Below are 23,462 nucleotides of genomic sequence, written 5' to 3'. Positions count from 1 at the left end.
TAAGTCTTAAGAGATAATTTAATAATGTAACTCATTTGTATTAGTTAGTATGTGTGGTAGGTATTGGATTGGGTACAAGTTTTTCTTTTGTAATGAAATTACATGTTATGTTTTGAAGTACTTTAATTTTATATTAAAGATAAATGGGAGAGGTAAGTCCTAGCTTTTATGAATAAGTTCCAAGAATAAATAGTGTTGTTATTTGGCACTGAAAGTGTCCTACACCACATGAAATAACATTTTATGTTTGGTTAGTGATAACTCATAATATTTATTAAATTCAAATATGTGGGACTCGATATTGAATTAGACTAATAACGATATGTCGAATACTTGTGGTGTTGGGCACCCCTTAGCAATTCTCAAGAATAAATGTGTAGAGATGAGAGTAAATGCTCACATTCATATTTATATCAAACTTCAGCAACATCAACTAGACAAAAAAATTAATTACAATGACATCTCCATAATTACATAGAAATAGTAGGCTCTACAATGTTAAATTATTACTCTAGATCAAGTGAGACTACAAGTGTCTATTAGCATTATTCATTGACCTTAAAGAATAGAGCATTATTATAGGACACTTATGGTGTCCAACAACGCCTATTGATTGATGCAATTTAGTATCGAGTCTCTTATATTATATATTAAATTAAATATGAGTGATTTAATATTAATTTGCACCAATAACAATATGTCATGTCAAATAGTGTTAGAAACCATTGTAATGTTATAATGTTAGACAACTTAATAATATTCTAAAGAATAATAGTAAGATGCACTTATAATGTTAAAATATTAAGTATCAAGTGATTATTTAATATTGTATATAGTATTAATCTGCATTGTTGAGTATACTTGTTTTCTTTTATAATATAAGTACATGTTATGCTTCATAATAGTAATTTTTTTTATAATATTAAAAAAAATGGGAGAGGGTAAGTCCTTCTAGATTTAAAGAATAAATTCCATAAATAAATATGTGTAGAGATGAGAGTAAATGCTCACACTCATATTTATATCAATCTTCAGCAACATTAATTGGATAAAAAATTAATTACAATGACACCTCCATAATTATATATATTTATGTGAACAAGTTTTTTATTTTAAAGATATCATTATGAAATGACCCTAAATAATGGGGTGGCAATTTTTTATTTTATTTTTAAAAGGGGTAGCAAAATATTACTACTTAGTAAATTATGGAAAAGAAAGAGACAGCTTGACAGTCTTTATCACTGTTTATTCCAGTAATAAAACAAAACACATCAACACTAAACCTCATTTATTATTATTATTATTAATTGTACATACCATAAGTTATTATTATTTTATATAATTGTTAATTATAAAATATTAATTTTTATGCTTGTTCACATATTTTGTATATGTATATATTTTCTAATATGGCTAGTAAAATATAATTTTGTGTTTAGGGTTTTTTTTAAGCTGCATTACTCATTATTTACACTTTGTAATACTTAGGTCCTAAAAGTTATTTTTGTATCAATTAGGTCAACAACACTTTCAAATCGTATTGTTTAGGTCCTTAAATAATATTTTTATTTCTTTTAAAATACATAAAAAATACAAAAATAAATGATGAATCATTCTTAAAATGTTTAGACACTTAATTTATAACAATAACAAACATGACATGAGAAAAAAAATATTTCCGTAGTATTTTTAAAAATATTTAATATTTTTATAAATTAAATTAATGTTTATTTAAAAAAAATATTCTTACTTACATTGTTGTTTTATAACTAGTATTAAAAACTATATTATCTCGATTATTTTGATATTATCAATTTTTATTATGTTTATACTTGTTTATTTCATACACTTTTGTTTTTTAAATAGTGCACCTTAATAGTGTATATGAAATTATTTATGTGTATGATAAATATTGATAATTTCGTGATAGTTCAGATATTAATATTAATATATGTAAGAATTTTTTTTAATAAAAAATTAATTTAATTTATAAAACTATTAAATATTTTTTAAAATATCATAATTTTTTTTTCAATGTCATATTTGGTATTTTCATAAATTAAGTGATCCAATTTTTGTAAGATTGATTCACATTTTTTTTTTATATATTTATTATGTATTTTGAAAGGAAAAATAAATAAAAATAACATTTAGAGACCTAAATGATACGATTTGAAAATATTGGGAACTTAATTGATACAAAATCAACTTTTGGGACCTAAGTATTACAATGCAGCTAAAAATAACTCAATATTTTTAATTTTTAATAAATTATTTTTACGTATAAATATATTTTATACCCATGATATTTTTATATATTTTTAATAAAACGTTGTTGTTCCTTGATTGACCAATATTTTATGCCCATGATATTTCCTTTTTATTGTTATACACGTGGTATATGACTTTATATAACCTAATACAACAAAATTTGTGTGCGTATATATTTAGGGATATTTGCGAGTATTTATTTAGGGATATTTGCGGTAAAATTACTTAAGTTATTACATTTGTAGTACTTGAGTACCCAAGTTATTTTTTTTGCAGTAAAAATATCTTCCGTCTATGTTTTGGTACAATTTGGTACAGCAATCAATTCTCACCGTTAAGTTCGATTGTGACACGTAGCCGAAAATATTTAATTAAATTAATATTTTTGATGAAAATACTAAATTAAAGGGATATTTGCGGTGAAAGTATCAATTTAAGATATGTTTGTGACAAAAATACTCAAGTTATAAGTAAATTTCACGATATGTAGGCAGACTTAATGACGAAATAAACAGCTGTACTAAATTGCACCAAAACATAGATACAATGTACTTTCGCCGCCAACAAAATAACTTAAGTACTTAAGTGTTACAGACACAATAATTTAAGTAAATCCGTCTCAAATATCATTTTTTATTCGCTTTCGTAATTCTATATTCTATTTATTAGAATGTATTCAATTTACATGTGATATATAAATATATGAAATTTTTCTAGAATTTTTTTTATTGATTGATATATAATGATTCATATAAAGAAGAGCATGATTCACATATTTTTTGAGAGGGTAACTAGTGACTTTTTTGCAAGACATGTTTCTTCTAATTTTAGTTGGTGATCTTATTATCTTCATTTATTATTATTATTTTGTGTTCGCTTATTTTGAATGATTTTTATGGTCTTGTTTTTTTTTTCCATTTTAGGTGAGACATGCTTTATTTTTTTTCCATAATTTTTTTTCCATTGCTTTTGGGAATTTTGTGTCATAAGTCTCATGAATGTATGTGTTTTTTTTTCCCTTTATAGTGTAAGTTTTTTATTTTATTTTTCATATTGCAATTTGTGACCTCATCTTTGTAAGAATAAGTGTAATACTATTAGGTTATGCTTATAACCATTTTTGTTAATGTAATGTGTTTTTTTCAGCTACAGTTCTCATTTTTTATGCTTTGTAACACTTAAGTTCCGAAAGTTGATTTTGTATCAGTTAGGTCCCCAACATTTTCAAATCGTATCATTTAAGTCCTTAAATGCTAGTTTTATTGCTTTTTTCTTTCAAAATACATAAATAAAATATAAAAAAGGTGAATCAAACTTAAAAAAATTGGACCACTTAATTTTGGACAATACCAAACATGACATTGATTTTTTTTTCATGACATTTTAAAAAATATTTAATAGTTTTACAAATTAAATTAAATTTTCATTAAAAAATTATTACTTATATTTTTTTTAATATTAATAATTGAACTATCACGAAATTATCAATATTTATCATGTACATATTTTTTTTTATTTTGTATTTTTTTCTATAGTGCAACTTATAACAAATAATATATATATATATATGCATATAAATAATTTTATGTACACTATTAAGTTTAAAAAAAGTATGAAATAAACAAGCATAAACATAATAAAAATTGATAATATCAAGATAATTGAGAGAATATATTTATTAGTATTAATTATAAAACAACAATGTAGGTAATAATATTTTTTTTTAATGAAACATTAATTTAATTTAAAAAATATTATGTATTTTTAAAAATGTCGTGATAATATTTTTTTATTTTATGTTTGTTATTGTTATATATTAAATGTCCAAATGTTTTAAGAATGATTACTATTTATATTGTATTTTTTATGTATTAAAAAAAGAAATAAAAATAACATCTATGACCTAATTGATACGATTTGAAAATGTTGAGGACCTAACTGATACAAAATCAACTTTTGAGACTTAAGTGTTACAGAGTGTAAAGAATGAGGAATGCAACTAAAAAAAATCCTAATAGCATTTATATAGTTGAGTTAGGAGTTTTCTCTTTCTCTAATGTCTTTCAAATATAACAATTTAAAAAAAAAACAAGAATGGGAAATGCAACTAAAAAATCCTAATAGTATTTATATAGTTTAGTTAGGAGTTTTCTCTTTCTCTAATGTCTTTCAAATATAACAATTTTTTTTAAAAACAAACAAATTCTTAATAAATAGAGAACGCAATGCCTATTAATTTATTTCAACTACTAAAATAAATGATATTTATTTTATCAAAAAAAAAAAATAAAGGATATTTATTATCTTACTAATGACAAAATGGGTTACTCTAAAATAAAAAGGATGAGGATGTGAACATAAAATTTATCAAAATAAAATAATTTATAAATAAAACAATTTATTTTTTTATTAAAAAAACTATTTACATCCAACTGAATATATGAATAGGAAAGAAATTCATGGTTGGTGTGAAGCATTTAATGTGATTAAGTAGAATCATAACTATAGCAGGGACCCCCACTAGAAATAAGATGACAAAATATATAACTATAGTAACAGTTAGCAAGAGAACCAACTCTCTCTACTTATTCAATTCTTTCTTCCATAGATTGATCAAAATGTTCTGATATTTTGATGATTTGCCAAAAGACTCAAATGGGACAACAATTATCATGATAAACAAACACAACAGTTATGGTTGTATCCTAGTAAAGGCTTAGTCCAATGTCTAATGATTTGAATACAAGACAATGCCTGTTGTCAGAAGCTATACATAGTATACATGTCTAGTGATTTTTACTAAATATAACCATGGAAGTTCTCCAAGTTCATATTCATGATCTGAAACAAAATTCAAAAGCTGGGATTAATTGTCAGAGATTATCTGAGGCTAATAGCAATGCTTTAACAACCTCAACTCAGAAAATTTCAACAACACTACATGGATTTTCAGAATGTAATGTAATCACATCATGATTAAGTACCTTAAGCAGAGCTGTTACTCTCACTGAAAATGCACTTGTTTTCTCATATGTGACATGCCGGTATAACTACACATTTCCCAAGAGGACAAGCAACTTCAATGCTATCACAATAAAGACTGTCACGTTTGTTTGTTTGCCAGTCTTTTTCTAATCCTTGATCGGTGTTTGTGTTGGTGAGAAGCATTAATAGTAATACAGTGTCTCTCTCAACTAGAGAAAAGATGAAACAAGTTTATAATTACTGTTGGTTTATATTTGGAATTTACTCACTTATCTTCAGTATATTCCATAGCATAGGCTGATTTGTGGTCTATTCTATTCCCAGACACAAGAAGAATCCTACCAAGTTTTTTGGGATGGTGAATGAAACCTCTCATTTCCTTCATGTAGTAGCAGCAGATGCCATTTTTCTATTACGAGGCACAAGATTGCCTTGTGACCTTGAAGATTTGCCTGTGAAAAAGGAAAGTATCACAGCCATCTTAATCAGTTGGAAAACACCAAATTCATGCACATTTCACACACAAACACATATGAGGTGAGGCTAGACTAGAACTCACCATCATTTCTTTCCATTTTTTTCCGGCTGCGCCATAGAATACGGATTGGTGTGCCGGGAAATCCTGCATCCGTCCGTAGTTGCTTTTCCATGTAACGTCGGTATGTCTCGGGAAAAAGTTTTGCATCATTAACAAAGAAAACAAATGTAGGTGGCCTTATTGCAGCCTGCATATGAATAACAAGTAAATTAAGAGTCATAAAGTTGTCTCTACCAATGCCTCATGAGTTGAAACAATATTAAAATACACATGTCATGTTTGTGTTTAGAAAAACCTTAACAATAAATAAATAAATTCTTCTTGCCAGACTGAAAATGTTTTCAATTGCATAAGGACCTACATCTTAAAGTCGTGAGCAACATGAAATCCGTAACAAAAAATAGACTTTTTTAAAAAAGAAAAGAAAAGAAAAACTAGGCTTTCCCGCCTAATACTACAATATTTGGGAACCAATAAACTTTAGTAATTGCTATGTAAGTATCTAGGAGGGACTCGAACCTCAGACCTTGTGAGAGCAAATCACATGCCTGACCCTCTTAGGTAGTGTAAAAGAAATAGAATAAGGCACCGACAAAATCTACCTGAGTACAGTAATAAACACGGCCGCGTCTGCCACCTCTGGTTCTTGGAGGTGATTTAAAAGCAAGTGCTTCCTGTACCACTTGATTCAAAATGGCAGTACTCAGCCTTCTTGATCTTTCCTTTTCAACCGCACTAGCGGCAACAATTACCCTGAATCAAACAAAAAATTAACAGATCATTTTCAGCCTAGAATAACAACTATGCAATATGAAACCATAAAGAAAGACATGCTTCTGTCTGCTATTCCAAGAATGCTATTACAGGTTAGGAGCATATTACTGTTCGTGAGGAGATGAAGATCTTGCAAGAGTGGAAGCATGGCATACAACATAGCTTAGCTAAAATACAGAATCTATTTATGATAATTCACAATAACTGGGAATCTAGCACTATAGCTCTCGTCAGAACATACTTTTCAACACTCTGCTGACCAGCTATTGCAGTTGAATATACGATTGGTGCCCAATCCAGTATGCGAAGCTTCTCCCTAACATCTTGCTCGTAATAAGATGCAGTCTGCTGGTTTTTGTTTGGTATAGTATCCCACTTATTTACAACTATAAGGCAACCCTTCCCTTCTTTTTCTATCCTTTCAGCAATCTTGAAATCCTAGGACATCAAGACAGAAAACTCATACTCAGAGGCTTAAGAAAGCATAAAGCAAAAGTTTACTACCAATGGAAGGTGCACGCACATTCATCAGAGTTCTGATTTCATTAGAATATGGCCCTGCAGAAAGCTAAAAGATTAACTACCTGTTCTGTAATGCAAGCCAGGGCCTCGATAACAAGAGCTACAACATCAGAACGACGAACGGCACGAAAAGCTCGATTCACTGATAAAGCCTCTGTAGTACTACCTAATGAAGCTACAGCTGCTCTTCTTCTAATTCCAGCAGTATCAATCAACCGGAACTTCTACAAAACAGTAAAACCATCCGACAAATTTAACAACCAATAAGGGTTCATTTTTCATTAGATCTGAACAAATTAGCCCCAACACAATAAAGCAATAGCTGAAACCATAAGCAGAATAATGGCTGTGGTATCTTGATGCAAAGCAAGGAAACCAAGATAGCATCAACCAACCAGCAAGATTGTGTTTTTGTATTACAACCCAAAGGGGAAAAAAGAAGACACAGAAATCAAAAGAAGGTGGAATAAGCAGAAAACCCCAGCCAGACATGCAATAGCCGATTACAATGTGAAAGTTGGTCAGAAAATTCAGAATAATAGTCAACAAGACATGTAAAGAAGTTTGATATACTGAAAGGAAAACAAGAATGGAAAGTAATGCGACAAACTATAAGGAAAACAGCAGAAAGTAGTGGGGTAAACTGAAGGGAAACCAAACCTCGCCATTTGGTCCTGTATATTCAGTATCTATGGCATCGCGAGTAGTGCCACTAACTGGGCTAACGATAGTTCTGTCTTCTCCAACCAAAGCATTTAAAATGCTACTTTTACCAACATTTGGTCGGCCAACAATTGCAATTGCTGGAATATACTCTTCTTCTTCAGCAAATTCTTCTTGATCCTAGGAAAAAACAAGAATCTATTAAGGAAGAAGAAATCCTAACATTTCCAACAATCTTCGATGAAATCCTTTTAAGAGACTTATTCTAACAATGTTCAATATATGGTTGGAAGTTGAATAACTGCAGCTCACACGACATAACGTAAAATATTAAGGGGGAGGAAAAACAAATCACTTTTAAAAGAGGCATGGCAAACCTTAATCTTTATAAGTCCTGAACAAACAAGATCTAGAAGCTCTCCTGTGCCAGTTCCGGAAACAGCAGATATAGGATATGGTGTAAACCTGGTTAAACAAATAAAAAGATACACACTGTTATTATAACCATTTTATGACAATTCATAGCATGCGTACCATTGCATACCAGATGAATCAAAATCAGCACAAAATAATTTCAAGGAAAAGGACGGAAAAGAGTTCAGCACACCCTAAGGACCAAAACTCTGTTGCTTGCAACGCTCCTTTACGAGGAGATTCACACTTGTTAACAGCAAGAATTATAGACTTATCAGAGAAGTGTCTACGTAACCAGTCAGCAATTTCCTCATCAGCTGCTGTTAAACCTGCCTGCCAATGTTCCCAGTATCACCAACTTTGTACTATGACATTATCCCACTTTCCAAATCATAAAGACAGACAACTAATAAAGTACTATGAATAAATAAATAAAAAATTATGTACCCTTCAGAGCAACAAGTCACTAAGAAGCCATTAACAATCAGGAAAAAAACAAATCAGGTTAAAACACCCACATACACTTGAAAAGAGGTGTTGAATCATCCTTTTACCAAAAGGAACCAAATTTTACTTTTTAATTTTCAAAGTTCGCACCTGACCATCAACAACAAATATAATGACAGATGATTCTTCCACAGCTGCAGTTGCTTGTCGTTCAATCATAGAGGGCATCCTGGCAATAGCTGCTTCTCTGGAGGCAAGTGGAATCCCATCCATGCCAATTGTTGTTGTAATATCCAAGTCTTCCATAACATTAGCCTGTGATTTTGAAACTGTGAGAACACCTCCAGTGTCGATGACCAAAAATTCACAATCCCCCCAAAAAGCTCTACCATATAAACGATCTCTTGTAACCCCAGGTTCATCAACAACAATAGCCCTGTTCCCCTACAATAATTATTGACAAAAAGGGAAGTCAACTGTCAGAAAGAAAACTTCTACATTATGAATTTAAGAATCATAAGTTCCAAGTACTCAAGACATGAACTAAGCAGGAAAAGGCAGCATTCATGATCAAATACCCCAACAAGACGGTTGAATAATGCTGATTTACCAACATTTGGCCTTCCAACAATTGCAACTTTTGGAAGAAGATGGTCAGGTATCTGCGAAGGAAATTTAAAATTTCAGAAAATAGAAACCTAGATTTTATCTCATTTCTTTTTCAATCAATCCAAGAGAAGAGTCCCTATCTTACAATGAAGAGTTAACACTATAATGACATTACAGACAACTCATAATCTAACCATTAAATTGATAGAAATTTGATCTTTCCTTTTAACTCCACCAAACCATTGGGTTGATAGAAAGTATGATATTTACTCGTTTGTTAGAAATTAAGTCCAAGTTATACTTAAATAATTTCATATTTTCAAAGACAATAGTTTATTTCCAGCTTAATTTGAAAAATCCAACACATACGAAATAACTAAACTCAGCCTTCATAGCTCGCAAACTCTAACAATTGTTGCAAGAAAATATAACGTGACAACAAAGATAAACACTTGCTTACATTTTTCGTTACACTTTTTTGCCTCCTCCTGCCCTTTCGGTCGGTTTTCTCATCTACTTCTGAAATTAGCACAATAATCTATGTATAGTCATAAACATAACCAGATTTTAGCCTTAGAGACCAAGTAATCTATCACCATAAACTATTGGATTACAATGTACATGCCTTGACACAAATATTATAAGATGAATCCACCAGAAAACCATCCCAAAAGCAGAAAAGCTACCTAAATGCCTTATCACTTTTTTCTTGGTTAAGGAAAAAAGAAAAAGGAAAAGTCTCAAAAAGATTGAACATTTGACCAAATTTCCGAATTATCAGGTCAAATTATTAGCAGGGTCAGAACAAAAATATCAAATTTATCCATTCATCACCAAAGTATAATCCCAAACCAAATGCAAGAGGGAATTGGACTCGCAAACAGAGAAATGCCATAATAGAACAACAAAACGCACCGATTATAAGCTCTTTAGACAAGGAGGTTGAAAATTCCCGAACAACATCAATAGCTTCTTTTTCAAGGCTTTCGACATCAATCATGGCGTCACTCTCACTCTCAGAATCCTCAGCACCATCTGCTTCTTCTTCATCTTCTTCTACCAATTCCTCAAAATCATCTTCTGGGTCGTCATCTTCGTCGTTTTTGAAATCATTGGCGACCAAATTAGAAGTACAGCGAGAAATAGGCCGGAGAGTTGGACGGAGCTGAAGAAATGGGGGATGTGAGGGTGTAAGAGTGCGGAGAGATAAAGAGGAGGGTCTGGTGGGACATGGAGAGAGGAGAGAGAGAGATGTAGTGGTAGTGGGTGCTGTTGTTGGGCTTAAGAGAATGATCTCCAAGGCTCCCATTCTGATTCAGAGAGCTCTCTGGTTTGGTTTCTGATTGTTTGTGTGAGCAATGGGGAAGACGACGAGGTTTATCCATTTCGGTTTGGGGTTTTAGAATTAAATAAATTAATAAAAATACAGCAAATATAAGAAACGACATGTCGTTGAAGTCCATAACGCTGTCCTGTTTCTAGGCTAATTAAAACAAATTAAATTAGAAAACAACAAAAGTAAAAAAAAACGACAATAATTTGGGAAACGACACTGATAAAAACGACAATAATGATTAAAAACGACAAAAACTTGGGAAAACGGCATATATTTTTTTAAGGGAGGAAAAACGACATTAATAAGAAAAACGACATTAATAAGGGGAAACTACAATAATCTGGAAAACGACAATAATTTTTTAAGGGAGGAAAATGAGATTAATAAGGAAAAACACAGTAATATCGAAAAAAGACAATGATTTACAACGACAAAAGTTTTTGGAAACGACAGTCATTTTTTAATGGAAGAAATACGACATTAATGAAGAAAAACGACAATAATCTGGAAAAAGGGCGACAATGCAAAAGAACGATTATCTCAAAAGAAAAAAAATAAAACAATAGTAAGCTTATCAACTAAAAAATGACATAATATATACAAACACATATTGTTGTTGTTTAAAAAAATCAAGACGTTGAAAGGTGAAACTTTTGTACGAGGGACTTCTTAGATTGCCAAATACTGTCGTTTTCTTAGATTTCTGTCGTTTTACTTTTTGAGATTGATGAGATCAGAAGTACTATGGGGTTTAAGAAGAAGAAGAAGACGACATGCTCATCGAGCCAGAGGGAAAATGGGGTTTAAGAAGAAGAAGAAGAAGAAAGTGATCAAAGCTCTCATCTTTCTGATCCAAAGCTCTGTTCATGGAGAAGCAGAGAGCCTTAGAGACCAAGCTTGTTCGGCTTGTTCACCGAATATCTTCCATGAAAGATGTTGAACAGGTGCAAGCTTTCATCGCCAAAACAGGTCAAGTCAATTACTCTCCATTGATCGCCAAGCTCATCTCCCTGACTTCCGTGTCGTCGTGGGGCTGTCTCGCTCATGCTCAGTCGCTGTTCGAAGAAACCACCATGAATGATCCATTCGTATGTAATACCATGATTAGAGCTTACTCCAGAAGCGTTTTTCCAATTAGAGCTTTGTGTATTTATAATCGTATGCAAAAACTGAATCTTGGGTCGGATAATTTCACCTTTAATTTTGCTCTCAGGGCTTGCTCGAGAACACTGAAATGGTTCGAAGAAGATTGTGGTTTTGAGATCGTTCGAAAGGGAACTGAAATTCACTGCCGGGTTTTGAAATTGGGGTTTGATCGTTATTCAAATGTTTTGAATTCTTTGGTTTTTGCTTATTCGCAATGTGGGCACGTGGGTGTTGCACGCCAGGTGTTTGATGAAATGACTGACAGAAGTGTTGCTTCTTGGAACATCATGATATCGGCTTATGATCAACTCAATGATTTCAACTCGGCGGATTACCTGTTTGCTTTAATGCCTCAGAAGAATGTGGTTTCTTGGAACACTTTGTTATCGAGGAATGTTAGGTTGGGGAAGATCGAGGCTGCAAAAGAGTTGTTTCAAGAGATGCCTGAAAGGGATGCTGTTTCTTGGAACTCCATAATTGCTGCTAATGTTCAGGCCAAAGACTATGATGGGGCGTTAAATCTCTTCCGTGAAATGCAAGTGTCCAAAGTGGAAGCTACAGAAGTAACACTGATATCGATTTTGGGTGCTTGTGCTGAAACAGGCGCATTGGATATTGGTACAGAAATCCATGAATCATTGGTAAAAAAACGCTACAAGATTGAAGGATACCTTGGTAATGCTCTGGTTGATATGTACGCAAAATGTGGGAAGTTGAATTCAGCTTGGGAAGTATTCAATGAGCTAAAAATGAAACCTGTAAGCTGCTGGAATGCTATGATTGTTGGTTTAGCCGTCCATGGTGGCTCTGAGGAGGCTTTGGAACTATTTTCGGAAATGGAAAACAGACGTGATGAAGTTAGGCCTAATCGAGTTACATTCATTGGTGTTTTAATTGCTTGCCGCCATAAGGGTTTGGTGGAAGAAGGACGCCAGTATTTTGACCGTATGTTCCAACAGTATAATATTAAGCCCGATATCAAGCATTACGGTTGTATGGTTGATCTTCTAAGCCGATGGGGATTTCTATATGAAGCTTATGAGATGATTAAAACCAGGTCTTGGGAAACAAGCTCGGTAATGTGGAGAACTTTGCTCGGTGCTTGTATGGTGCACAGAAACGTGGACTTAGCTGAGAAATGCTTCCAGCAGCTTGCTGGGTTGGAGCCTCTTAAGGATGCAGATTATGTTTTGCTATCGAACATTTACGCTGAAGCCGAAAGATGGGATGATGTTGAGCGACTGAGAAATGAAATGGTTAGTTCCGGGGTTGTGAAGATACTTGGCTACAGCCATATAGAGAATGAGATATGAAATGAACAAGAAATGGATTTTAGTAACTTTTTGGTAAGTTCCTTGGCCTTTACCTCTTTCACACCTACTTAGCAATCTGTAAACTTGATTTACTATACTGTGAACACAAACGTTGAAAGGGAGAGAGAGAGATGCTACTGCAGCCTGATGTTTTGGCCAACATACTGAACCAGTGTATAGAATCTATATATCAGTGAGCAATGAAGCTGCGGAGATGGAAAATGGCTGGAACAAGTGGAATGAGATTGAAGAGTATGATAAGCTTGGCAAGTTTTGGGATAGTGACTAAATAAAGATAAGGGTGGACTTGATACAATGCATGGATTCTGTTTTATTACGATCAAGCTGGTCTCCTAATTAAGATGGAATCATATATGATATTTTAGTAGAAAATCAAATGTAAAAATGTTTATTCCTTTTCCTTTCTCTAGACAATGCAATTTGAGATCGAAGAGGATATGCTTTGTTTATGTAAAGTGTGAACCAAATAAGGTATACCTTTTAACAGTTGTTATTCGATTTATAAAACCCCAAACATTTAGGGTCTGGTTTGCGATTAGAAAACTATATTTTTAAAAAGTGAGATCCTGAAATGAAAATCTGAATTTAGTGACTAAAATTATGTTTCTGAAAATGTGATTGGTTAGTAAACTGTTTTTGAGTTTTAAAAAATTTAATCTGTGATTGATATTAAATTTGAAAATATAACATAAACTGAATACGTGATTGGAGCAATTGAATTTGAATATTATTTTAATTTTATATACATAAGTTGTATAATATTAAATTTTGATTTATCAATAGATTTAATTAAGTAAAATTTAATTATATTGATGAATTAAAATTTAATAATAGTTATTGATTAAATTAATAACAATATTGCATTATCATCTATAAAAATACCAGCACAACTTATTTTTGAATTTGGCATAATGTCATAAAATGTTTCATAAACACTTTATTACTAGTGGGAACATACTCAAGTCATAAAAATTGGCAAAAAAAAAAAATCCAAGCAATGATACAGAGGATAGAAGTAGAAAGAACAAATAAATCCTGATTTTGATTTTAGTTTTTGGAAAAAAAAAATCACAAAACAGAAAAAACGCAAAATCATTGTTTTCTAAATTATAACACAAAATTAGAATTCTGATTAGGATATAGTTTTCAAAAATAATATATCAATCAAATATTTTAGTAGGTCCCACAAAGTTTGAGTTTTCAAAATCATAAAATCATTTCCAAATCAACTACCAATCATACCCTTATTTAGTTATTTATTGAACAATCTTTGAATGGAAAGAAAATAAAAGGGTCATCTTCTTAGTTGGAGGCTTAAACAGAGAAAGCGTCATTGAAAACTTGGCAAGAATCAGAACAATTTGAAAAGATAGAAACTTTAAGTAAACGCGGTAAAAGAATTGCAATTTAAACTCAGCTTATTGTAGTGGTAACATAATCATGTGAGAAAAATTGTAGGCAATAACAAAATGAAGTAATAATAAACTTTCAAAATGACTATACATCAATTGAGGACCACTTAGAAGAACAAAGGTCCATATCTAATTTTCATTTCTAGGATTGTTCCAGCTATATAAATCTAAGCTACATGTATGCACTTCTTGGCACAAGTTAGAATATCCTAAACCAGTTATCTCTAAATTGTTGCAGCCACTTGATAGGAGGGAATATCGGCAGCCTGCCTCGTTTGGCTGCAGCAATATGGGAACTTCTCTGCTCCTTATTAAGCTTTGTACCACCTTCCTGATCAAGCTCCAAGGGAGGACAATCGGGCTTGACTTTTATCTTTACGGGTTTTCCGAGCAGTGACTTGTCTTCCATTCTTGCAATTTCGAGAGCTTTGGCACATACAGGAAAGCCCTTGTCATCCCAAGACTCCAAAATTACACCGGAACCCAAGCAGGTCTTTCCTTGGTAAAAGGCAGCGAACTGTCCAGCTGCCAAGCCTTGATCATCTTCAGATAACTGTACAACTGCAACATCTTCATGGCCATCTTCACCCGATTCCATGGTTAAGCTACAATTGTAAAAACCAGGGCCATGTCTGACCTGAAACAGTTATACAAACAAGTATATTTTATTGCTTGCATGCATGTGTACAAGAATATAGTTTCTCAAAGAGTTTCGATTTGAATAGTACTAGATTGGTAATAACTATTCCAGAGAGATTAATCTTCAATTAAATTTCAGTCAAAATAGCTAGCAAGAAAATAATATTGGCCATGTCGAAATTAATTAAATAAAAGGCAATAAAATGCACCAGTAATTGGTTTCTCTACCTTGCACTGCAGATGACAGGTTTGATCTGTGCCAAGCCTGCTCAGCCACCTTAAGGAGCCAACCCGAAAAATGCGCCTTCTTTTGTCAATTGAAAAGTAGTTTCTTGATGCAAAAACTACGTTGTTTTTAACATCCTTCTCAACAACATACCTGAACAAGGAAAAGCAAATAGATATTGGCAGAAATACAATGACATTTTACAGAAGTATCTCACTAGATAATAATAAACTTATGGATGATTCAGTAATTGAAACTCAAAAACATACCAGGGTCCACCAGGTAGGCGTAAACCTTGACGTTGACCAATTGTATAAAACCAGAAACCCCGATGCTTTCCAAGAAAATCACCTGTTTCAGCTTCTAATATGACACCTTCCTCCTCCCCTATGTGTCTGGCGACAAATTCACTGAACTTTATCTAAAGAAATAAAAAAAGAGAGAAAAAGTTAACATTGCATTAACTCACCATTGATGCTTACCAAACAAATTCAGCTTGGCACACTAGAGAGAGATCAAGTAAAATATCATTCTAGATTCAAGTTTCCAGTCTTTGGCATCTATCTAAATCAGAGAAAGGTGTTCGGATTGGGAAGCAAATAACGTTAGATATTAAACTAGCGAATCAAGGGCTCAAAGATGTTCAACAATTTTTGTTTCTAATCCAAGCTAACTAACAAAAATGTAGACAGTCAAGGGAAAATAAACCAGAGGTGCAGCCATTCTAAAACATTTGTGAAATAATGAATTTTAAAGACAAGTAAGATAGGAAGAGATGCACAGCATACCTTTCCGAGAAAGCATATTCCTTGTGAATCTTTTCTTACTTTGTTAGGCAGATCAAATTGTGTGGCAAGCTTCCGAACTTCTTCCTGTATACGAAATTTACACAAAGGAAAAAAAACATAAAGATTAATGCAGGAGTCCAGCAATGAAAAAAAATCACATAAGTGAACTTTCTTGATGTTCGAATTCTGAACTCAACAGTATGTTTTTCTTGCAGCTAATGACACTCTTTTATTGAAATGCAAGATAATAAGAGATGTTGCTTATGTTTTTGTTGAATTGGATAACAATGAATGAAATTGTTTTAATAAAGAATCTAGCAGAAAGAAGCCATACAAATAAAACTAGCCCCTAACCTTTGAGATACAACCAAGTGGGAAAATTAGTCGCTTGAGCTGCGCCTGAGAAAGATGTGAAAGAAAGTATGTCTGATCCTTCACCTAAAATGTAGAAGTTAAGGATATCAAGAGTTAGTGCTATGATCCATTAAAAAAAAGGTTTGTGCTAGAAACATGTCAAAAGAATCATCACAACATGTAAATTCTGAAAATTGAAACAGATTCCTTCCTAACATGAGCAAGAATAGATTCCATAAATGCATCTAGCATAACAAAATGTGACCATAACTAAGGAACAGATGCACAGAAGTCAGAATTCAGCAATTATGTTATTGCATAAGTACCATGTCCTGTGATAATTCTAAAACAGAATTATCATCCATTTGATTTGTACATGAGTGGACAACTTTTGCATAATGTCCAGAAGCAACATAATCAAAGTCCATACTTTTGATGGCATCCATGAATGCACCTGAGAAATAGCTTACCTTAAAACAATGTTTGAATCATAAAGATTAAAACATAACATTCTTAAAGTTCTATTCACCACATACCAAACTTTATTCTTGTATTGCATAGAACATCTGGATTAGGGGTACGGCCACAGCGATACTCGTCAATAATGTAGGAGACCTGAAGCATGGAAATGACAATATTTTCAATTATTTTCCAGGCAGGGAAACTGTTATAGTTTATGTTAAGATTATAATTGAACTAGTTCAGAAAATGGAACATCCAACTTCCTTTAATCCAGTAATATTTTCAGTAGGAAGAACTCCTTAAAGGATGAAGTCATGAAACAAGACCTCGTTCTTTTAAAATCCAAGAAGGGAGAGGCATTACATGCATGGATGAGATCATGTGTTCATACTTCATATGTATTATATTCATATATATATATATATAATATATATTTGTATGTATGCAGATGGAGGGAATTAAGAACTTATAAAACTTGATTTTAAAAAAAAAATCAACAAAGAAGAGCTGGCGTACCACGTTCTTCCAATATTCATCAGTCAGGTGCACAACTTCTAGTGGCACTTCAATCTGAAAAAGAAAATGCCAGTTTCCATAATAATGTATATCTTTTGCAAGACTCGTATGTCGATGAAACTAGTAAAAAGCAAGCAAAACAAGCTTCCAATGAAAATCATTCATACAGTAGCAGATTACAGAAACAGACCTGATTACAAACAGCTTTTGCATACTTCAAATCCTCTTCCCATGGGCATTCCGACCAAAAGTTCTCAAAATCTTCCTACATAAGACCACCCATTAGCCTTCTCTAGCTCAAAACAACTCACAAATAAACATTAGCATAAGGTTTCTTTACATAATCTAATAAACTTTCCCACATTTTTGTTGACCCAGATAAAAATTTTACATTTTGAGACCAGAGCAAGCCCAAGTAATCATATTCATCCATACAATTGCCAAAATTGGATATACCTAAAAAAGCATAGAAATCTATCAAAGCAAAATGGCAAAGTAATGTACTTGGAACCAAATTTTAAGATAGAAGGCGGTGCAGGAGTGTCCGGCGGCGTGGAGGAGGCGAAGAGCAACGCTGCTGTCGACACCGCCACTGAGCAGAACGGCGACTTTGAGATGTTTATGAGGCATGGTGCAGCGCAAGTATGGTTGAATATCACCATCAAAGCTCTTCAAATAATGAGGGGTTTGAGGCTGTGCGGCTGAGGCGGAAACAGACAAGGCTCTCGCGAAGATGATTGAAACATAGAGTTTTGAAGGGAAGAGAGCTCGGGGTTTAAGAGGGATAGAGACGAAGTGGTGGGGTTGAATTAGAGAACAAGAAGAAGGCATTGCCATGACTCTCATCAGTCTCAATCTCCCCATTTTTGACAATTCCCAGTGTGGATAAGAGAGTTTGGCTAAAACTGAAAACTGGGCACTTTGAGGCTTTGAGCTAGATGACCCAGCAAGCCCAAGTAAATTTATTATAAAGACAAGCTTTGGGGTCAAGGTTATAAATTTATTATATCTACTTCCCAAAAAAAATATTCTTTTGGGGAAAGAATAGCGATGTATTGAGTAATAATGTTGTAACTTGTAACAACTTCTGCAAAAAAAAATTGCTTTTGTTCGTGTGAAAATTGTAGTTTTAGATGTTTATGAGACGGAAAATTTGGGTATTTATGCCTTAAATGGTGTCTTGTAATAAAAATATCATACTCATTATACACATGTCAATTTGATCTCATTATCTGCCTTAGTTTCAAAAATATCCTTGACATTTATTTCCCACTTTCTCTCTTTACTTTCTCGGACTTTCTCTATTCTCTTCCTCAATCTCTGGTCCCGATATCAAATTCCCCAAGATCCTTCACTCGCCCTTCACATTCATTGTTGGAACCCAAGGGAATCTGTGGGCATTGTCTTCCACGATCACGACCGCGCATTAGTGGCAAGAAATCTTGTCGGAGGAGACGACCAGGGTGGGCGGGTGGGCGGGTAGGCGAGAAAACCCCATAGATCAATGAAACAACCCCGAAGTAGGCAAAGGCGAGGAATTTACTTGTTTATTCAGCAATAAATTTTTTGGGCCTGGTTTATTTTTTAATTTTTTGTCCATAGGATAGATCGGAACTGGGGAATGAAGAAATTTGGGTTTTTTTTTTCGAGTTTTTTATTGACCTCGATAGGGCTCAACGAATACCTCGACATGCTTCGATTTAAATTGGAAAAATTGGGTATTGTAGAAGTTTAAGTACTTCAGCAGATTTTGATGTAACTAGAAAAAAACTTAATGTTGGTGGTACCTCGATGGGCCTCGATAGGTCTCGATAGACCTAGATAGTTATATAATTTGAACGTGTCTCGACATGCCTCGACATAAATTGGAAAAATTAGGAATTGTGGGAGTTAAGTTCCTCGACAAGCCTCAATGAGCCTTGATATACCTCAATGACTACCAGATTGCTTTTAAATTAAATTTGATTGAATTTGTGCATCGATATGCCTCGTCAGGGCTTGATTAAATTGATAGTCTTAGAATTTGTGATAACTTGATGGACTTTGACAGGTCTTGATGGTTACCAAATTGCTTAAAAATGTATTATTAACAATTTTTTTTCTTTTCAGATGCCTGACCTTATTGTACCTTTAGATAAGACCGTCGAGGATAGTCTAGGTGGTCATCTATGGGATAGTTCGAGTACCTATCGAGGTCCATCGAGGACAATCGATGCTAGTCGAGGTGGTCTATTCCTAACTGCCATCGAGGCAAGTCGAGGTGCATCGAGGCATGTCGAGTTTCATCGAAACTCGTTAAGGCAGACAAAGAACGCATAAAAGCTCAGATCTAATCCGACCGTGAAACATTAAAAAAAAAACTCCAAAAGCATACACAAATCTATTCGAAATAGTTAAAACAATGTAAATAAACAAATTTACTCACTACATTTAAAGAAAATATATTTACCCATAATTTTTTGGCCTCTAGATCCAAAACCCAAAGGTTATTTTGTCTTGATAGGAATCAATCTTGCCCAAAACACAACCTCAAAACAAAGAGGGATCGATTCAATCTTGATGGTTGCCTTGTTTTTTTAAGTGATATCTTGGACATAGAAGAAGTGGGAGCTTGGGTGAGCTTGGGGGTGAGAGAGAGAGCATACAAAATCAGAAAAGAGAGGTTCCTTTGATATGTTATGGGCATTTTAGAAAACAAGGGGAATACTAGCATAAAAGGGTAATGTATACATAGGCTAAGATAATTTTGTTATGGGACCCCATTTAATGCATAATTACCCAAATTTCCCATTGAGATTTGGGGTTTGTTATTGTGCGTGAGGACATCATCAATTTTATTTTATTGAGAAAAAAATAGCTGTTTTTCAGTTGTTTTTATTTGATGTGGAGGCTATACTGAGTGAGTCATGATATTTGGCTTTTTTTTCTGTTGATAAATTTGATTATCTTTATGATTGCTTGAATGAGCTATATTGGGTCAGTATGATATTGGTTATGTTTATTTGTAATATTACTCTATTCATGATAAGCTTTCCACACAAAATTTGATGTTTCTGTGTTTAAGTCAACTAAACTGAAGTCGATTTCTGCATTTTGTGTTAACTTTTCTCAAAGAATTGTACCCATATACAACAGAACATAGAAGTGTTCTAACTATGCTTAGCATTTTTACATTAAAAAATTGTGCTTTCTATGGCTGCTGATTGTGATTGACCTCAATCCAGCTACACCCTGCCATTTTCTTCTCTCCCAACCATCTCATCTCATCACGAACCTTATGAGCATCATCCCATCTATGAGAGCTAGCATAAGCATTGGATAACAAAGCAAGAGTTCCAATGTTCACTCCATCATCAACAAGGCATCCTTTGATTCTTTCAAACATCTCATCGTTTCCATGGATTCTACAAGCATTAAGCAAAGCCCCCCAAACTGCAGCATCTGCTTCAATTGGCATTCCTCTAATGAAATCCTCCGCAGCCTCCAACAGCCCTGCTCGGCCATACATGTCAACCACACAAGCATAGTGCTGAACTCGAGGTTCGATTCCATAAACATTTTTCATGGCGTTGAAGAACATCAACCCTTTGTCGACGAGCCCAACATGGCTGCAGGCCGATAACAAGCTGACAAAGGTGACACCATCAGGAGGAACTCCATGAACTATCATGAGTGAAAAGAGTTGCAGTACTTGGTTGCCATGGCCATTCATGGCCATGCCACTTATCATTGTACTCCATGAAATAGTGTCCTTGCTTTTAAGGGTGTTGAAAACTTGGAAGGCCATACCCAGATGGCTACATTTGACATACATGTTGATTAAAGCATTTCCCACATTACCACTTATTACAAGATCAGGTTGACCATTGATATAGGTATGTATCCATTCTCCTAAATTCAAAGCACCAACGGATGAACAAGCTGACAATAGGTTGACAATGGTGACCTGGTTAGGCTTAGCCTCATCACCTTCAACCATTTGTTGGAAGAGTGTGGCGGCTTCATCACAAAGCCCTGTCTGTGCATAGCCACCTATTAGTGTAGTCCAAGAAAAAACATCTCTTTTAGGCATTTTATCAAACAAGTTGTTTGCATTAACCAAACACCCACAACTCGTGTAAAAATCCAGAATTGCATTATCCAAAATAATGTTATGTTCACTCAAGTTCCTTAAACTATAACCATGAACTGCTTTACCAAGCTTCAAAGCTCTTAGACTAGAACAAGCAGACATAACACTAACAAGTGTAAAAGAGTTAGGCTCCACATCCATAGACAAGAACTTAACAATGGCTTCCTCTTCAAAACCACATTTACAAAGCCCTGAAATGATCAAAGTCCACGAAACAACATTCGGAAAACGTATCGAACAAAAGATTTTGGAAGCAGAGACAATGTCGTTTTTATGTATGTAAAAATGCAGCAACGAGTTTTGGATGAAAACATCATAAAAGTGACCACATTTCAAAACACGGGCATGGATTTCAAGCCCCTTTTGGTGAGCCTTTAGCAAAGCACATGCCTTGAGGGCATATGTGAAAGTGTAGTGGTTATGAGAAGTTGGGTAGTAAAGCATTTGGTTGTACATGAACAGTGCATTTTCAGGGATGGTGGAGTTTATCAATGACCCTAGCAATGGGTTTAAGTTGTGAGGTTTAGGGTTTATGATAAGTTGGGTAAGAATTTGGTTTAGTGTCTTGTGAGTTAGAGATGAAACTCTGAACTTTGGTGTCATGGCATGGATGTTTGGTTGTTAATTGACTTGTTTACAGCAACCACAACAACAGAAGAAAATGACATATATATCTATATATATATATATATAAACATAGGTTGGTCAAGAATTAATGGCCTAATGGGTTGATTTGAACCAATGTTTGCTCAAATGGGTTTGCAGCTGAGAACTCATAATTGGGTCTCCTGGAAATTTGTTGGGTTGAAATTGAAACATCTTTTCATGACAAAATTGTCAAATTATGAGTTTGGGTTTATGTATAGATGCATGTTTGGAGGAGAATGGAGGCAAAGCCAATGAGAATCAGAGATCATTGCAAATTGTCAAAACAACTTTTGGAGAAAAAGGGGGAAAGCTCAGAGAAAAAAGAACCAGTACTCTTTGAGAAAAATGGTAAGTTGCCAATTACATCTGATTAGATGTTTCTTAATCCCTTAGATATGAAGGAAAAAGAAAAATACCCAATACTTTTTAGATCATAACAAACACATTTGATGAATTATATCAAAGCCTATTCTTTTGTTTGGTAGATAGATATATTGTGTTTAAACTATGAATTTACAATTCTCTAGTATCATTTTTCTTTGTAGAGTTCAAGTGTGACTTGGTTTTCTCATCAAAAATACATTATTTAAGGATGACTGGGTTGCTTTTGCAAGGACATATTGACTCCAAGAAAGGTATAAATTTCTGCATATTTCTATGTCTAAATTGAAAATGTACAAATTGTAATGATACATGCTATAAAAACTAAGCACATGGTTCTTATAGAGAGGGGGTTCAATAGGGTCCCATTACCAAATAGACAAAGCCAAAGAGCCTCTAAAAAGTATCTAAATGATCAGAAAAATGAAAAGAAAAGAAAAATCCCCATTACCCCATTGCTCTTCTTTTTATTTTCCTATCATCAAAAGTGAACAAACAAATGACTATTTCATACTCATTTGTGTTACCATACTGATATCTTTCCTTCCTTTTTTTTTTTTTTCCTAGGAGATTTTGTTTGGCAGTAATTTTCACTTGGAGTTAATAAGGTTTCAGATTGATAAAGTAAATTATTCTGAGTTGGGCCAGTCTCATCAAACCTAAGGCCATATTTGCTTACTGTTGTGGTAATCAAAATATATTGGCATGGCCATAAAGCTTTGGCAAATAGTAAAGTGAAAGCATACAAAAAGTTGGAGTCTTTGGAGTAGCTCTACTCTTTCCCTCCTTTAACCTTTTTCCTTCTTCACTTGTTCTTTATACTACATCTCTTGTTTTTGTTTAGTCATTAATGATTAAATTG

General features: G+C 33.5%; 4 protein-coding genes and 1 pseudogene across 5 annotated transcripts; 2 read left to right on the top strand and 3 right to left on the bottom strand.

The window, feature by feature from the left end:
• The window catches only part of LOC133791268 (uncharacterized), a 162,151-nt pseudogene that overhangs the window by 14,633 nt on the left and 124,056 nt on the right, over positions 1 to 23,462 (top strand).
• LOC133790439 (uncharacterized) lies at positions 5,032 to 10,593 on the bottom strand. 2 transcript variants are annotated; one of them, XR_009874013.1, is made up of 13 exons: positions 10,142 to 10,593; positions 9,687 to 9,745; positions 9,196 to 9,279; positions 8,768 to 9,061; positions 8,364 to 8,503; positions 8,134 to 8,221; positions 7,754 to 7,936; positions 7,156 to 7,317; positions 6,813 to 7,009; positions 6,400 to 6,550; positions 5,819 to 5,984; positions 5,259 to 5,711; positions 5,032 to 5,115 (listed from the first exon to the last, which is right to left on the bottom strand). XR_009874013.1 is itself a non-coding variant. In XM_062228080.1 (12 exons), the coding sequence occupies exons 1-12, from the start codon at positions 10,533 to 10,535 to the stop codon at positions 5,641 to 5,643; spliced, it is 1,989 nt and encodes a 662-aa protein (XP_062084064.1). In that variant the 5' UTR covers positions 10,536 to 10,593; the 3' UTR covers positions 5,032 to 5,640. The 2 variants fall into 2 exon arrangements, 1 of the variants encoding a protein (XP_062084064.1); XM_062228080.1 differs by having other exon boundaries at positions 5,032 to 5,711.
• On the top strand, positions 11,214 to 13,567 carry LOC133790441 (pentatricopeptide repeat-containing protein At5g15300-like). Its single transcript, XM_062228081.1, has one exon. The coding sequence runs from the start codon at positions 11,429 to 11,431 to the stop codon at positions 13,019 to 13,021; it is 1,593 nt and encodes a 530-aa protein (XP_062084065.1). The 5' UTR covers positions 11,214 to 11,428; the 3' UTR covers positions 13,022 to 13,567.
• Positions 14,484 to 18,403, bottom strand: LOC133790438 (uncharacterized). Its single transcript, XM_062228079.1, has 10 exons — positions 17,944 to 18,403; positions 17,630 to 17,704; positions 17,440 to 17,493; positions 16,998 to 17,076; positions 16,788 to 16,915; positions 16,462 to 16,545; positions 16,108 to 16,191; positions 15,589 to 15,740; positions 15,322 to 15,472; positions 14,484 to 15,091 (listed from the first exon to the last, which is right to left on the bottom strand). Exons 1-10 carry the CDS (start codon positions 18,301 to 18,303, stop codon positions 14,654 to 14,656), a joined length of 1,605 nt encoding a protein of 534 aa, XP_062084063.1. The 5' UTR covers positions 18,304 to 18,403; the 3' UTR covers positions 14,484 to 14,653.
• Positions 20,504 to 22,559, bottom strand: LOC133789381 (pentatricopeptide repeat-containing protein At2g29760, chloroplastic-like). The gene has a single exon (XM_062227225.1). It carries the CDS (start codon positions 22,172 to 22,174, stop codon positions 20,630 to 20,632), a length of 1,545 nt encoding a protein of 514 aa, XP_062083209.1. The 5' UTR covers positions 22,175 to 22,559; the 3' UTR covers positions 20,504 to 20,629.

The sequence above is a fragment of the Humulus lupulus genome, chromosome 7 (assembly GCF_963169125.1).
Source record: "Humulus lupulus chromosome 7, drHumLupu1.1, whole genome shotgun sequence".
NCBI lineage: Eukaryota > Viridiplantae > Streptophyta > Magnoliopsida > Rosales > Cannabaceae > Humulus > Humulus lupulus.
The sequence above is the reverse complement of the archived record's forward strand: the minus strand, read 5'-3'. Positions and strand labels throughout refer to the sequence as shown.